The sequence below is a fragment of the Ahaetulla prasina genome, chromosome 14 (genome assembly GCF_028640845.1).
Source record: "Ahaetulla prasina isolate Xishuangbanna chromosome 14, ASM2864084v1, whole genome shotgun sequence".
NCBI lineage: Eukaryota > Metazoa > Chordata > Lepidosauria > Squamata > Colubridae > Ahaetulla > Ahaetulla prasina.
The window spans coordinates 12194373-12209968 of NC_080552.1; the positions used below are offsets into that span (position 1 = coordinate 12194373).

The 15596-nt window shown below is 46.3% G+C and overlaps 1 protein-coding gene across 4 annotated transcripts in view; it reads left to right on the forward strand.

Annotated features, from left to right (window-relative positions):
* RAB11FIP3 (RAB11 family interacting protein 3) overlaps positions 1–15345 on the forward strand; it is an 88128-nt gene extending 72783 nt beyond the window's left edge. For 2 of the 4 annotated variants that reach the window (XM_058156903.1, XM_058156905.1), the window contains 8 exons: positions 145–238; positions 418–521; positions 2494–2634; positions 3846–3927; positions 6213–6350; positions 8607–8762; positions 9956–10096; positions 11714–12340. In XM_058156903.1, the coding sequence (XP_058012886.1) occupies positions 145–238; positions 418–521; positions 2494–2634; positions 3846–3927; positions 6213–6350; positions 8607–8762; positions 9956–10096; positions 11714–11827 (970 nt within the window). In that variant the 3' untranslated portion in view covers positions 11828–12340. Of the gene's footprint in view, positions 1–144; positions 239–417; positions 522–2493; positions 2635–3845; positions 3928–6212; positions 6351–8606; positions 8763–9955; positions 10097–11713 lie in introns of all 4 variants that reach the window. The other 2 variants (XM_058156902.1, XM_058156904.1) reach the window with 2 other exon arrangements.
* The last annotated feature ends 251 nt before the right edge of the window (positions 15346–15596 follow it).

Genomic DNA, 15596 nt, shown 5'->3' on the forward strand with positions numbered 1-15596 from the left:
AATCTGGAGGGTCCCAGTAGATGGGAGCCTCCAAGCTATGAAATTGCTTGGAATTTCATTGTTGAAAGCCTCCACTGGTTACCCATTGTTTGCGGTGATGATGGTAGCCTTGTTTTTGTTTGTCTTCCTCTATCTTGCTTACAGACACCTGCATCAGACAGGAAGCTTTTCGATGGATAATATAGAACAACCTTTCCAGAAGAGCGCCGAGTGCCTGGAGGAGGATATCACTGATAAGGTAAGTGCGAAGGAGATTGTGTATGGGTGTGTTTATTATCCGAGTCTTTCCCAAGAAACTGGGACAGCCAGGTGTTGTTTAAGAACATTAAAGGTATCGCGGCAGGATATAAGCTGTTCCAAGTAAAGCTGCCTTTTTGCAATTGACTGATGGGGATTTTGTCAATGCCCACGGTGCAGGTGATCTTCTTGGAGAAAAGAGTGACAGAATTGGAAAAGGACACAGCAGCAAACGGGGAGCAGCAGAGCCGGTTGAAGCAAGAAAACCTTCAACTGGTGCACAGGTATATAGGTAACAGCGTTCCGTGCGCCTTTGGTGTTGAGTCATGCCGGCCACATGACCACGGAGATGTCTTTGGACAGCGCTGGCTCTTCGGCTTTGAAACGGAGATGAGCACCGTTGCCCCCTAGAGTCGGCAATGACTAGCACATATGTGCGAGGGAAACCTTTACCTTTTTATATATACACCTTGAGAAACAGAACTGTTTGTTTGGAAAGAGGAGGGGCCTAATTTTGTGCTGGGGTTTGGAACAGCCAGCAGTCCCAGATTAGAAGTTCATCATTTTGTGGGCGGGTTGATAACAATGGTTGTAAGGATTGTTTCTTCACACCGCTGCATTTTCAACAGGACTTTTTCAATAGGACTTTGGTGGATTAGGCTGCTAGTGACTTAATTAATTGCTCAAGGCAAGCAGTAAAAAAAAAAATTTGAGGTCAGCCTTTTAAAAAACAGACACATGTAAGAGAGGGAATTGAGAAGAGAACATTTTCCAATGGAACCTATGTGTCAAGTGCTGGGGAAATTGGGCGATTCAGGCAATTCAAATGAGCTTAAAGATTTATTGCAAGCTGAAGGCTCTCCACAAGAATCTGATCTACTAATGGCCAAGGGAACTGAGAGATAAGAAAGGCATTTAAGGTGGGCTGGACTTAGATCTTTTGAGGGGGCGCAGGGTCTCATGATTTATGACGCGTTTGACCCCCTTCCTCGGGCTCAGCCTACACTACCATCTCCTACACTACATAACCCGGAGTGTAGAAATATTACCATTTTTCAGCTCTTTTTCATATTTCGCAGGTGCTTTAGGGCAGAGGTCTCCAACCTTGGCAACTTTAAGACTTGTGAACTTCAACTCCCAGAATTCCTCAGCTGGCTGAGGAATTCTGGGAGTTGAAGTCCACAAGTCTTAAAGTTGCCAAGGTTGGAGACCCCTGCTTTAGTACACCATAAAGAGGATGAGAAAGCCACCTTCTCAAGAAGGCGTGCAGCTTTGCCAGATATGGTCTTGTTTTGATCCTCCTCTAAGATAGAAATCAGGCCGTCGTTAGAATTGCCAAGGAAGACTGGGATTGGCCAATAGCACAGGAAGAAGCGTCTGGTAGCACTTCTTCAGATTAACAGCTTTCTTAGTCCCAATTTAAAACCTGTATCACTTTTACCCCTCTGTGCATCTTGATGAAATGAACTGTAGTTGTCGTGTCCCCCTCCCCCTCCGACGAGTAAGCTGTCTTGGGCTTATCTGTTCATTCCTAACATCCTGTCCGGGCATGGGGCCAGGGCCAGGGGCTGGAGGCATGACAGGCCATTCATCTTCATTATCAGACTCTGAATCTGATAGCAGGCCCGGGAGGAGACGGGAGGGGCCGGCTGAGGAGAGGAGGGAGGACGAGGCACAACAGTAGTTCACAAAAGTTGGTGCCTTTTAATAACATCTGTTAATCTGAAAAGGGGCTACCAGACTCCTGATATGTGGCCCCGCCTACAATTTACTTATTAATTAAAATTGTATGATGTCCACCTCACCAAGTGCCTTAATCTTGTACGCCACCTACATCGTCTCACAATCATCATCTTCTTTTAATGACCCCATAATCCCTTGCGGGGTGGAGTCTGGGCAACTGAATGGAACTAGTGGAGTGTTTTACTGGCCAGATGCCCTTCCCGTTGCCAATGCAAAGTTTTGTTCAGCAGATAAATTCTCAATGCTCCCAGAGAGAGAAATTATCTGCCTCTACCTAGGATCAAACTCACAAGCCTCCTGATTGTGAGGAGAGAGCTCCACCTCCAGGCCACCGCACCACTCCAACCTATAGCACCTCACACTGTCTGCAAGAAAATCCAGGTGTAACTCTCAGATTTTGTGGATCCCAGTGAAAAATCTCTCTTGTTCCCTGGGGTCCGTGTGCCACAGAGCGTGAGTTCTCATGGGACGGTAAGTAGCGTTAAATTTGAAACCTCTCTTCTTCCGGGACAGAGCAAATGCCTTGGAAGAGCAGCTGAAAGAGCAAGAGATGAAATCTGATGAAATTCTGATGGACGAAATCCGGAAACAGAAAGACATGCTCAGCAGGATGGAACGAGAAAAAAGCATTGAGATTGAAAACCTGCAAGCCCGGTAAGATGGATCCGCCCGGGGAAGCGATAGGTTATTGTCGTTTGTGTCAGGCCTGGAAGCCATTTTGGGGCATTGGATCTCAGGCCTGCCACATTTACTACTGTGGGAAACTGGGAGGGGGGAACTGTATGCAGCTGGGGAGATATGTAGTCAAAATAACATTCTTTTCTCTGAGAGTCAAGGACATTCTGCCCTGCTCCTGGAGGGGTCTGACTGGGAGGCATCTCCAGTTGGGACGGTGCTTTGATTGGACCATGTGATGGACATGTGGGTGTTGGGCAGGGACCTGGACTTTCCTTTGAGTGGGGAAAATCTGGAAGTTTTCAGATTCGGGTTTTCCCAGATGTGCCAATATGACATCTCTCATAAAATGGAACTTTGAGGAAACTCAAACCTCAGAGTCTTCTTTCATTTGGGGGTGTTACTTGGAACCCTGACAGTTTGTGTATCACCTCAGGAAAATATTGAACGTCTGATTTCCTGAGGCTAATGAAATAATCATTACAGAGGTTTAAAAAAAATATGTATCTGCTCAGTGCAGTTAGTGGAGCATTTGGGACAGGCGGAAGGGGGATTTCTGCACTCGGTGTATTGAACCTTCTTCCACAGTGTTAACTCGCTCTTAATTCACATCTGCCAAATTCTGCACCTGACATTTAGATTTCTAGTCCTGTTAGGAGAAACGATTACAAGGAGATTTGGGCTAAAACATTTTAATTGAACAAAAGAAGAGAAAAAAAAAGTTTGGTTAGAAAGCACAGTTGCCTTTGCCTCTGTGGGAAAAGTCGTTTTTTCCCCAGAGATGTCTGCAGTTGCACAGAATACAGGGGAAAAAATCCCAAAAGAATAACAACTGGAATTGTAGTTTAGGCCATATGAAAAACAGCAGGAAGAAGCTGGCATCGCTTCCTCTGTTTTGCATTTTTGATGCACAATTTTGAATAGTGTTGATTAATTAAGAGTCCATGGCATTAGGTAGCCCTGTTGGGGCCAGCTGGGATAACACTCCATAATCGATGTCTGTTTAACTTGGTGCAAAGTTTTTGTTTATGGTTTTGACAGTTTTAATTTGGATTTTATTTATTTGTTTCTTTATTTTATTTAAATCATATTGTTTTGATTTTCTATTGGTAGCCACTGAAATTTTGATATATAAATGTATAAATAAATAAGGTTTCTAAACAGGCGTTTGGGTTTATGCACATGCACAGGTTGCATCAACTGGACAATGAAAACGGAGAACTTCGGTCCTGCGTCCCCTGCCTCAAGGCCAACATTGAGAGACTAGAAGAGGTGAGCACTTTCTTCTAGGCAATTTCCTCCTCCTCTTCCTCCTCCTCCTCCTCCTCCTCCTCCTCCTCCTCCTCCTCCTCCTCCTCCTCCTCTCCCTCCTCCCTACTTCAGGTATTGAGGGACTAGTCCACAGGTCTTCAAACTTGGCAGCTTTAAGACTTGTGGACTTCAACTCCCAGAATTCTCCAGCCAGCATAGCTATGCCAGCTATGGAGAATTCTGGGAGTTGAAGTCCACAAAGCTGCCAGGTTTGAAGACCTCTGGACTAGGTAGTTACGTTCCCCCATATTTCTAAACCCAGATGAAATGCAAGCCCTTGCAGTATCCCAGAACATTGTGATGGGGCACTGGGGGTCTTGCAGAAACGAAACCTTCATTATCTCGCAATAACCAGCAGCATGGTGCAAAGCTTCGTTGACTCTTGTCTAGTTCTTATTGTTGGGCACAACAGAGGCAGCAGATGGCAGCTGCTTAACAGGAAAGGAAGATTGGAGGACAATTCTGTGGCCAACCAGCTACCTGAGTTTGCTGTTCCCAGTGAGTTCTAATAACATAACATAATAACAGGGTTGGAAGGGACTTTGGAGGTCTTCTAGTCCAACCCCCTGCCCAGGCAGGAAACCCAATACCACTTAAGACAAAAGGTTATCCAACATCATCTTAAAAACTTCCAGTGTTGGAGCATTTACAACTTCTGGAGGCAAGTCGTTCCACTGATTCATTGTTCTAACTGTCAGGAAATTTCTCCTTAGTTCTAAGTTGCTTCTCTCCTTGATTAGTTTCCACCCATTGCTTCTTGTTCTACACTCAGGTGCTTTGGAGAATAGCTTGACTCCCTCTTCTTTAGGACAATCCCCCATATAAAAAGCACAATCTAGTCGTTTCTGTTCAACAGCTGGGACAGATGTTGGTCTGGACTAGCACAATTTCTTGGTCTAGTTCTGCTGCCGTAGAGAGAAATTTTAGCAAGGGGTTTCTGCCCAGTTGCCTGGTGGGCATGGCCAAGTTCGTCTCCTACAACATGGCAAACTTAACAAAATGAAATTCAACAGTGAAAAAAGTAAGGTTTTACATTTAGGCCAAAAAACCAAAATGCACCAGTACCGTATATGTGGTACCTTGCTCAGTAGTAGTACCTGTGAGAGGGATCTTGGAGTCCTAGTGGATAACCATTTAGATATGAGCCAGCAGTGTGCAGCAGCTGCTAAAAAAGCCAACACAGTTCCGGGCTGCATAAACAGAGGGATAGAATCAAGATCACGTGAAGTGTTACTACCACTTTATAAGGCCTTGGTAAGGCCACACTTGGAATATTGCATTCAGTTTTGGTCGCCACGATGTAAAAAAGATGCTGAGACTCTAGAAAGAGTGCAGAGAAGAGCAACAAAGATGATTAGGGGACTGGAGGCTAAAACATATGAAGAACGGTTGCAGGAACTGGGTATGTCTAGTTTAATAAAAAGAAGGACTAGGGGAGACATGATAGCTGTGTTCCAATATCTCAGGGGCTGCCACAAAGAAGAGGGAGTCAAGCTATTCTCCAAAGCACCTGAGGGTAGAACAAGAAGCAATGGGTGGAAACTGATCAAAGAAAGAAGCAACTTAGAACTAAGGAGAAATTTCCTGACAGTTAGAACAATTAATAAGTGGAACGACTTGCCTGCAGAAGTTGTGAATGCTCCAACACTGGAAATTTTTAAGAAAATGTTGGATAACCATCTGACTGAGATGGTGTAGGGTTTCCTGCCTGGGCAGGGGGTTGGACTAGAAGGCCTCCAAGGTCCCTTCCAACTCTGTTGTTACGTTATGTTATAGCGGCGGTGGGGGGGCATTTTTGCCCTTCCGGGGCTCCGGAGGCTTTTCTTGACCCTCTGGGAGGGTGAACATGGCCTCCCCAGGCTCTGGAGGCCCTGAACTTCCAGTAGGCCTGTGTTTTGCCCTCCTCAAGCCTCCCGTGTGCGCCCTGCATTTACCTGCATCCAAATTAGGCCACGTGGGGACTCCTGGGAGTGGGGGGCAAGGTGGGCGGGGCCAGCCAGGAGTGGGATTTGGGGGCTTTTCCGAACTGCACAGAATCTTAGCTAGTGGTTCTGCCGAACCCCTGCGAACCCCCAGCAGCCCACCTCTGGGTAAAGTCAAGTGGTGAGATTAAGCCTAGCTGGTTTGCATGTCAACCTTGTGCTTTATCGCTGAGGGACCTCGGCCTTTCTCCAGGGGATGAAGCTGCTAGAAGATTTCCAGTTTCATTGTTTTCCTTCCCCCCCCCTCCCATTTTCTTCTTCTAGGAGAAACAGAAGCTGTTGGACGAAATTGAAGACCTCACCGTTCAGCTCACAGAAGAGCAGGAGAACAAGAGAAAGCTGGGAGAGAAGTTGAATCACGAGAGACATCAGTTCCAGAAAGATAAAGAGTCCACGCAAGAGGTGAGAAGGGCCACCGCTGGTTTCCAAAAGCTCGAATAGACCAGGGATGAAATGCTCCCAGTTTGGACTGGATCGCCTGATCCAACAGTGATGGCGGCGGATGGTTCGGAGAACCGGTAGCAAAAATCCCTGCCTTCCCCTCCCCCATGCCCAGCTGAGCTGCGCGATCATCAGAGGATTTGTTTTTGTTTTTTTTTACTTTTAAAAGCATTTTTTCTTCGGCTGAAAAAATGCTTTTAAAAGTAAAAAAAAAACACCTGATGATCGCACGGCTCAGCTGGGATCGTCAGAAGTTTTTAAAACCTCTTCCGCTGAAGAGGTTGTAGAAAAAATGCTTTTAAAAGGCTCCTCTGACGATCCCAGATAAGTTGCCTGATCATCAAAGGCTTTTTTTACTTTTAAAGGCAAAAAAAAATGCTTTTAAAAGAAAAGAAAAGCCTCCGACGATCAGGCAACTCAGCTGGGATCGCCAGAGCCTTTTAAAAGCATTTTTTACAACCTCTTCAGCCGAAGAGGTGGTAGAAAAAATGCTTTTAAAAGTAAAAAAAAAAAAGTTGGCCATGCCCACCCAGTCACATTGCCCCCTGTCCCCACCAAACCACGCCCACAGAACCGGTAGGAACAAATTTTACATCTCACCCCTGCATGAGACGCTTGTGAGGTTCGGAAGGAACTTCGCTATATGCCAGACTTTTGTACGGTTTTCAAGATCAGGATTTCCTTTGCGGTCAGGAAGCTGGAGAAGGTTTGAGGAACAGAATAAAATGCCTGCAAGATCTGAATTGCATCAGGCGATCTGTACAGGTAGTCCTCGACTTAAAATTGAGCCCAGAATTTCTGTTCCTAAGTGAAACGTTTGTTAAGTGAACTTTCTCCTATTTTACGACCTTTCTTGCCACGGTTGTTAGGTGGATCAGTGCAGTTGTTCAGTTAGTAATGTGGTTGTTAAGTGAATCTGGCTCCCCCGTGGCTTGTCGGAAGGTGGCCAATGGTGATCACATGACTCCGGGACACGGCAACGGTCATAAATAGGAGTCAGTTGCCAAGTGCCCGAATCGTGATCGTATAACCACGGGGATGCTGCAACGGGCGTAAATGTGAAAAATGGTCATAAGTCACTTTTTTCAGTGCCGTTGTAACTTTGAACAGTCACTAAACGAATTGTTGTAAGTCAAGGACTACTTGTAAACTTTATGGACGAGAAAAAACAAAACAAACTGTTGTCAGTGCATGTTGTGACCCACGCCCAAGTAGGTAGTAGGAAACTCAGTCAGTGAAAAAACAAACTTTATTAAAACAGCTGAGAATTACTTCATTCCCAGCGTAGTTCAACTAAATTAAAGCAAATTCCTCCCAATGCAAATTCCTCAGTCCTATCGTAAACCTTGGTCCAATTAGGCAAACTGCCAAAGGCCTTTCTTGGCAAAAGTTCAGAAGACACCAATACAAATGCAACAAAACAAAGCTATCAATGTTGTTTTCCGGCAAAGCCCAAACGCCGTTGCTGGTCTGTTTTAAGCCTTATGGGAGGAGGCCAGTCATCTCTTGGCCCTACTCCCGAGCTGTCCTCTTTGCTTGAGCTGCTCTTGTCTTCTGGCAGCTCTTCTCATGCGTGCATTAGGAACAGGCTCCTCCTGTTCCTCTGCCTCACACTACGATCAGTCTCGGGAGGCTCCGGAGTCCGCACCTCACTCCCTGATGGCCCTGGCCCCACTTCTGCCTCTGACGCAGAGCCCTCATCCGGGCCTTCCCCAGCCTCCTTGCTGTCTGATTCCGTTGCCAGCTCCGCTGGCGGACCACAACAGTACAAGAACTGCATAGCAACTCTGAAATGAATTCTTCCTCCCTGCGATTCGTATTTTGCCCTTCTGCCCAGAGGATATTTTAGATGTTGCATTTGTCTGGACAACAATTATTTAATGACATCTTTTCGCCCCTCTGCAGACACACAGCCCATTTTCCAATCTGTTACTGTAGGTCTTCCTTCAGTTCAGGATAGCTGCAGACAATAGAGTTGGGGTGCATTTGGAAAACAAGACATGCCTCTCGGCAGGGAAGCCCTACTTCTGGGTGCAGTTCAGATTAAATTGCAGGAAAGATGGCTTGGAGAGGGCGAAAAGAATCCTGCCTGGTCTGGCTGCGACAATCTATGCTTTCTGCTGGCTGGCTTTTTTTTTTTTTTTTAAACAGCGTGAACCCATCCGTGAATTGCTTGCAAGTGCCCGTTGGCCTTGATTTTGCTTGCTTGTCTTGCAGCTGATTGAGGACCTCAGGAAACAGCTGGAACACCTGCAGCTCTTTAAGCTAGAAGCCGAGCAGCGGAGAGGGCGGAGCAGCAGCGTAGGCCTGCAGGAGTACAACAGCCGGACGCGAGAGAATGAACTGGAACAAGAGATCAGGCGGCTCAAGCAGGTAGACGGAATCTTAAGACATGGGACAGTGGCGGGACTTTCCCCTGGTGGTAGCATTGTTGGGGATATCTTGGGGGTGGGGGATGGAAAGCAGCTGTTTGGGGCTCTGAAACTCCGTGGGATAGTTACCTGGTCTGTGATCTTTGGGGGAAATGAGATGTGGGCATCAGGTTAAAGCAGTGTTTCTCAGCTTTACCAACTTTAAGATATATGGACTTCAGCTCCCAGAATTCCCCAGCTAGCATGGGTTGCTGGAGCCTCAAGAAGATTCCATGTAGGAGATGACCAGGCTGAGCCTGAGGGAGGGGTCAAATAAGTCAGGAGTCCCTGCCGCACACCCGCAAGAGATCTGAGCCCAGCCCACCTTGAATGACTCCCTTATCTCTCACTTATTTCACATAACCGCCAGTTAGTTAGAGTCCTGTAGAGCAGCAAAGCTGGCTGGGGAATTCTGGGAGTTGAAATCCTCCAGGCTTAAAGTTGCCAAGGTTGGAGACCCCTGCTGTAGAGAGCTTAAACTTGCAATAAAACTTCATACTAATTTTGAACTGCCTGAATCTCCCGATTTCCCTGGCATTTGACATTCCAAGGGCAGCAGTCTAGTTCCGTGACGGTGAACCTACGGCACGCATGCCCGAAGGGGCACGCGGAGCCGTGCTGCCTGCCATACGTGGTGTAGCCCGTTCCTTTTCTGGATTTCTGGCGCGCATGTGCGCGTGGGGCGATCAGCTGGCCTTTTTGTATGCGGCAGTCCCGGAAACCAGAAAAGCTGGTTGTCCGTTTTCCTGCGTGAGCGTGCGCGCCGGCCAGCTGATCGTTGTGTCTGCATGCGTGCCAGAAAGCCGGAAGACTAGCTGGCTGAAACCGGAAGTTTGGTAAGTTCAGTAGCTGAAACCGAAAGTTCATTTTCAAGCGCATGCATGCGCCCTAGGCAGCTCCTCTTCCAGATTGCTGCCCAGATGCGCGCGTGCACACATGCTCCCTTTTCAGCATTGGGTGCTGAAAAGTTTCGCCATCACTGGTCTAGTTAAAACAATCAAGGGGTGAGGACTTGGGGGAAAAGATTCGAGGAGAGAGAACCTTGGTCAAAAGAGCCCTTGGTGGTCGGCCTCTGTGGAAGGCAGCTTCTCTTGGTCTCCTGCTTAAAGCAAAAACTGATAGTGATCATAGGGGGGGAATTTTCTTTGCGAACAGGACAACCGAAACTTGAAGGAGCAGAACGATGAGTTGAACGGGCAGATCATCAACCTCAGTATTCAAGGTGCCAAGAATCTCTTCTCTGCTTCCTTCTCGGAATCTCTAGCGGCGGAAATCAGCTCGGTCTCCAGAGACGAGGTAAATGTGCTGACCTTACAGGGACTTTCCCTGCAAACTATGAAGTGGGGAGCGGAGTGTGTTGGGAGAGGCAATTTAGAGAATCCAGACATTCACATTAGAAAGGGCAACTTTGGTTCTGATGGACACTTGGAGGATTTCTCTTTATCTTGTTGAGCAAACTAAGTATTTAAAAGGTAAAGGTTCCCCTCGCACACGTGCTACTCCTTCCCGACTCTAGGGGGCAGTGCTCACCTCTGTTTCAAAGCCAAACAGCCAGCGCTGTCCAAAGACGACTCCGTGGTCATGTGGCCAGCGTGACTCAACGGCAAAGGCACACGGAACGCTGTTGCCTTCCCACCAAAGGCGGTCCCTATTTTTTCTACTTGCATTTTTACGTGCTTTCGAAACTGCTAGGTTGGCAGAAGCTGGGACAAGTCACGGGAGCTCACCCCGTTACACGGCAGCACTAGGGATTCGAGTTGCCGAGCTGCCGACCTTTCGATCGACAAGCTCAACGTCGTAGCCCCTGAGTCACCGCATCCCCTCTAACAATTAATCCCTTTTTTTCTTTCGCATCCAGCCGAGTACCTCGTAACACTAATTTTGGAAAGTTAGGTGAGCCTATTATGAAGGGATATATTCAGTGGCGAAATGTAAAATTTGTTACTATCGGTTCTGTGGACATGGCTTGGTGGGGGGGGGGTGTAATGTGACTGGGTGGGTTGGCCAACTTTTTTCTTTTAAACTTTTAAAAGCATTTTTTCTACAACCTTTTCGGGCGAAGAGGTTGTAAAAAAAATGCTTTTAAAAGGCTCCTCTGATGATCCCAGCTGAGTTGCCTGATTATCAGAGGCTGTTTTTTCTTTTAAAGCAAAAAATATATATACTTTTAAATGTGGGTTTAGACCACACTAGAAAACCCACAGGCCCATATTGGAGATGCCTTGATAATCCCTCCAACTAGGGCTACCATAAATACTTCATTTTAAAGACTTGATAAATCCCAGCCTGGCATTAGGTAGTCCTGCACTATAATAGAATGATCTTCCTGTCATAAGCTTGAGCCTAATACCAGTTAACTAAATGGTTAAAGAAGAATAGAACGATTATGTATCACAATTTTATTTCATCAGAATATAAAATACAAAGGAAAATAAAAATAATGGGAGCTAGGGGAGGGTGAAAAAAAGAAAGAGTGAGGTAGAAGAGGAAAAAAAAAAGTGTTGACTGATATTTTGTGTTGGCTCTGCGGTTAGAATGCAGCATTGCTGGCTAACTCTGCCGACTGCCAGTAGTTCAATCCTGATTGGCTCAAGGTTGACTCGGCCTTCCATCCTTCTGAAATCGGTAAAATGAGGACCCAGATTTTTAGGGGCAAGATTCTGACTATAAACCGCTTAGAGAGGGCTGTAAAGCACAGTGAAGCGGTATATAACTCTAAGTGCTATTGCTATTGCTTAGTCTTTGCTAATCTCACTGCATATTTTAGCTATCCAGCTACATATTCATCCTTCCTGGCCTTTCAACCTTTTGTTATGTTATGAAAACCCTTTGGTTTTCAGATTTTCATTAACCTTTTTGTAAAATTGGGGGGGAGGGGAGAAATAAATAAGCTTGATCCTTTTTCCTCTTCAGCTGATGGAGGCAATCCAGAAGCAAGAAGAGATCAACTTCCGACTCCAAGACTACATTGACCGAATCATTGTGGCCATCATGGAAACCAACCCATCTATCCTGGAAGTCAAGTAGGAGACTTAAAGAGTTGAGAGCAACACAAACCCAGCGTCACGTGGGTGTGGCGGATTTGCTACTTGGAAGAAGGAAATGCTGGCCAAGTCTTCACTCTATGGAGAAGGCACAGGAAGCCTCACATTGGAGTGGTTGGGTGGCAGATCGCAGTGAACCTGGGGTGGAGAAGAGAGAGAGAGAGAGAGAGAGAGAGAGAGAGTGGACTAGCCATTAAGTAAGGCTGTCCTGATTCTAACGGGTTTTGGAACCCTCCGGCTTGTGGGAACGGGGCTACGGGTGGCAAAAAGAGTTTGGAAAAAAAAGAAAGGGAGTCACAGAAATGAGGGGTGAGGGCGGGGGGGCCAACATACACACCTGCCCTCTTTTGCAGGAATGGAGCAGAATCTGGGTGGCCCCTTGAAATAACCTTCTTGGAAACTTCTCCTGTCCACAAGGAACAGAAGCAGGCTTGTGCTGCGCGGGAGGTAGCTGGATCCCTCGGCACCTGGAAGTTGTAGCACGGCAGTCAAAGGAAGACTCTCTCAGATCCCTTCCTGGAACCTGCCTTCCCCTGCCTCTCTGTTTAATCATCAGCCCTCCGATTGCCCTCCTTTTTGAAGCTGCCTGGGTTGTTCGGCCAGTGGAAAGGAAAACGGGGCTGCCTTGAACTCCGGCCGGGTTCGTTGTCTCTTGCGCCGTGTCTCACAAGGCATGGCATGTTTTGGAGCCCCCATGTTTTTTTGGGGGGGTGGGGTCTGCCTTAAAACTCAGGAGTTGCAGGCACTCCGGGGAATGGAGCCACTCTGTAGAGTGACGGGCTGATGTAAAAGAAAAGAAGGAAGAGGTAAACCCAGGCGTGGTCCTCTGGATGATTTGGTGGGTGGTAGCCCTGGTTGATGAAGTTGGTTGTCCGGGGCAGCAGCTGGCGATGATTGTGCTGGAGGAGGAGGACGCTCAGCTGATGATACTGAATGTGGAAGCAGAGCTGATCCTTTATCCCTCCTTGCTGCAGCTGCTTCCTTCCATGCTTCATCTCACACCCTTTTTCGTTTGGGGTTTTCTTTTAGTTAAACCACTTTAAGGCAAGAATGGCCACGGATGTGTCGGTTCAATAATAAAAACGGGAAAGGAGGGATGTGGGGAGAGGGAGACACATCACAGACTGGAAGAACCGAGTTGTTTTGTCTGTTGGCACCAACACATCACATTGCTTAGAAGGACCTGTTCAAGCTCTAGTAGAACACTGAATTATTGGTTTGGCTTTGCATCTATACCTTTGGGAAGGTGCTGAAACAGATATTGCACAGAACTCTTCCGCTTTCTCCTTGGGTCGAAGTAGATTTGTATATCGATGGGAGTCTGATAAACAAGCAATTGGGGACAAGTCAACTTTCCCTCCAACATAAATTTTTAGGGGAGAAGATGAATTTTGCCTGTACCTAGAAAGCAGGCTATTTCCCCTGAAAAAAAAAAGAGAAAAGGTTTTCAATGTATTTTAAATCTGCCCTTTGAGATACGTTTTAAAAGAGGCTTGTTTCTTGAGGGTTCTTTATTTTATTTTAAATGCCACTATTTGGAATTTGAAAGGGGCGCCTTATACCTCTCATGAGCGAATCCTGCTTCACCGATGCTTTATTTTAGACAGAAGTTTCAGGAGCCCACGGAGGGCGAGATTGTACATTTCGACACATACCTTCTCTGTATCTCCTCCACTGTCCACCTCTCTAAAGCACACACGGAGCGATTGTGCAACTTGGACACACAATGTATGGGGCAACCGGACTTGTGTCTGTGCGAGCCACATGCAGATTATTTTCCTGGGGTGTAAGACATCGTGCTGAGAACTGGTATACGCTATTCCTCTCCCTTCTTAGAAATCATCGAACCGTTGAGTTTTTGAGTCACCTTCATGTACGGACAAACTACCTGCTGCTAGTTTGAAAATGCTAGTTCCAGCCAAAGCCACGGGCTTTTTGCTTTTTCACACTGAGTTCTCACAACTGGAATACTTTACAGTTTCTTGAACCAGCACACTGGAATTAAAAAAAAAAGAAAAATCAGTAGATTCCCCTATGAATGGTTTCCAACTGGCTTGAACGTGGAGATGAAATGGTCAGAGAAACACAGAGATGATGTTCCACTGGAGAGTGATTCTCAAACCCCAAACATTCTTCTTACACACTTACTAATGTCCTGTATTTCTCTGTACCCAAAAAAAAAGAAAAAAAAGCCTGCAGGAAGAATCCACAAACTGTACATTTCCAGAAGAAACTTTGGGTGTAAATCAGTGTATACTTGGAAAGAAAAAGATGTTTTTTTCTTTTTCTACCTTGTAGAGTTAGGTATTTTTTATAGAATGGAGGCCGATCAATTTTTTAATACTTCAGAGAGCAATGTATCTGTGTAAACACACAAATCTATATCTATATATATATATGTATGTATTGTATAATGTACAAATCTATAAATAATCAGATTGCCTTTCTGGACTTGGGCTCACCTGTCCGTATTGTTAAATCCCCCCCTCCCCCCAGGCTCCTCCTGGCCTCCTGGTTGATCACAATGTGGTACTGTAATGTAAATAGTCACAGCAGGAGGAAAACAGCAGATTCACCGTAAATAGTGAAGTTCTGGCCTTGCGCACACGGTTTTAATTTCTCAAGGAAAATTGTTCTCCCCAGTGGGTAATATGAAGGAGTTTCCAAAAAGAGACAAACAGTTATTTGTCTTTAACGGGTGTGCTGACTCTTGTCTAATTAAAAGCTGTTACTGTCTCTGGCTGGGGAACCGGCTTGCTTGGTCTTTTTCTTCCTGCATCCAGGGGAGGTGGACATCTTTGCCATGTAAGAGACCTTGGTGCAACGGTCAGAATTGCCATCCACTCAAAAGGGGATTTGTTGGCCCTTGTGCCCAAATTCAGATTAGATTCTGTGCCATGGGGCTGTACTCACAGGTAACCTATCAGTTCTGGCTATTATTAGTAATGTTCGTTGCTAGGAGTTTGTTCTTTATCCATGCTTTGGAGCAGGGGTGGGTTTCAAATTTTTTTACTACCGGTTCTGTGAGTGTGGCTTGGTGGGCGTTGCAGGGGAAGGATACTGTAAAATCTCCATTTCCTCCCAATCAGCTGGGACTCGGGAGGCAGAGAATAGATGGAGGCGGGGCCATTCAGAATTTTTACTACCGGTTCTACAAACTACTCCAAATTTCCGCTACCGGTTCTCCAGAACTGGTCAGAATCTGCTGAAACCCACCTCTGCTTTGGAGGAAAGGTTCAAACAAGCTTTGCTTTTGGCCGCTAAGGGAAACCTGATTTGGACCACAGTTCGCACTGACTAAATGGGCCAATAAATGAGTCAGTAAATGAATAGTAATCTACTGTTGCTGATTGTGAAATTAAAGTCAATGGAAGAAGTGGGTAGGTTGACCGTTCCATTGTCCTTCAAGCTAAAGGAAGAAGAAGAAGGCAACTTCTCAAGGTTGAACATGGAATATCATCTGAGTTGGAAGGGACCCTGGAAGATCTTCTAATCCAGGAGTCTCCAACCTTGGTCCCTTTAAGACTTGTGGACTTCAACTCCCAGAGTTCCTCAGCCAGCTTTGCTGGCTGAAGGACTCTGGGAGTTGAAGTCCACAAGTCTTAAAGGGTCCAAGGTTGGAGACCCCTGTTCTAGTTCAACCCCCTGCTCAAGTAGCAGATCCCGTGGCTTTCCAGACTCCACTGATGGGGTACTCAAACCTTCTGGAGGCAGGTTGTTCCACTGGTTGATTTTTCTCAGTGTTAGGACAT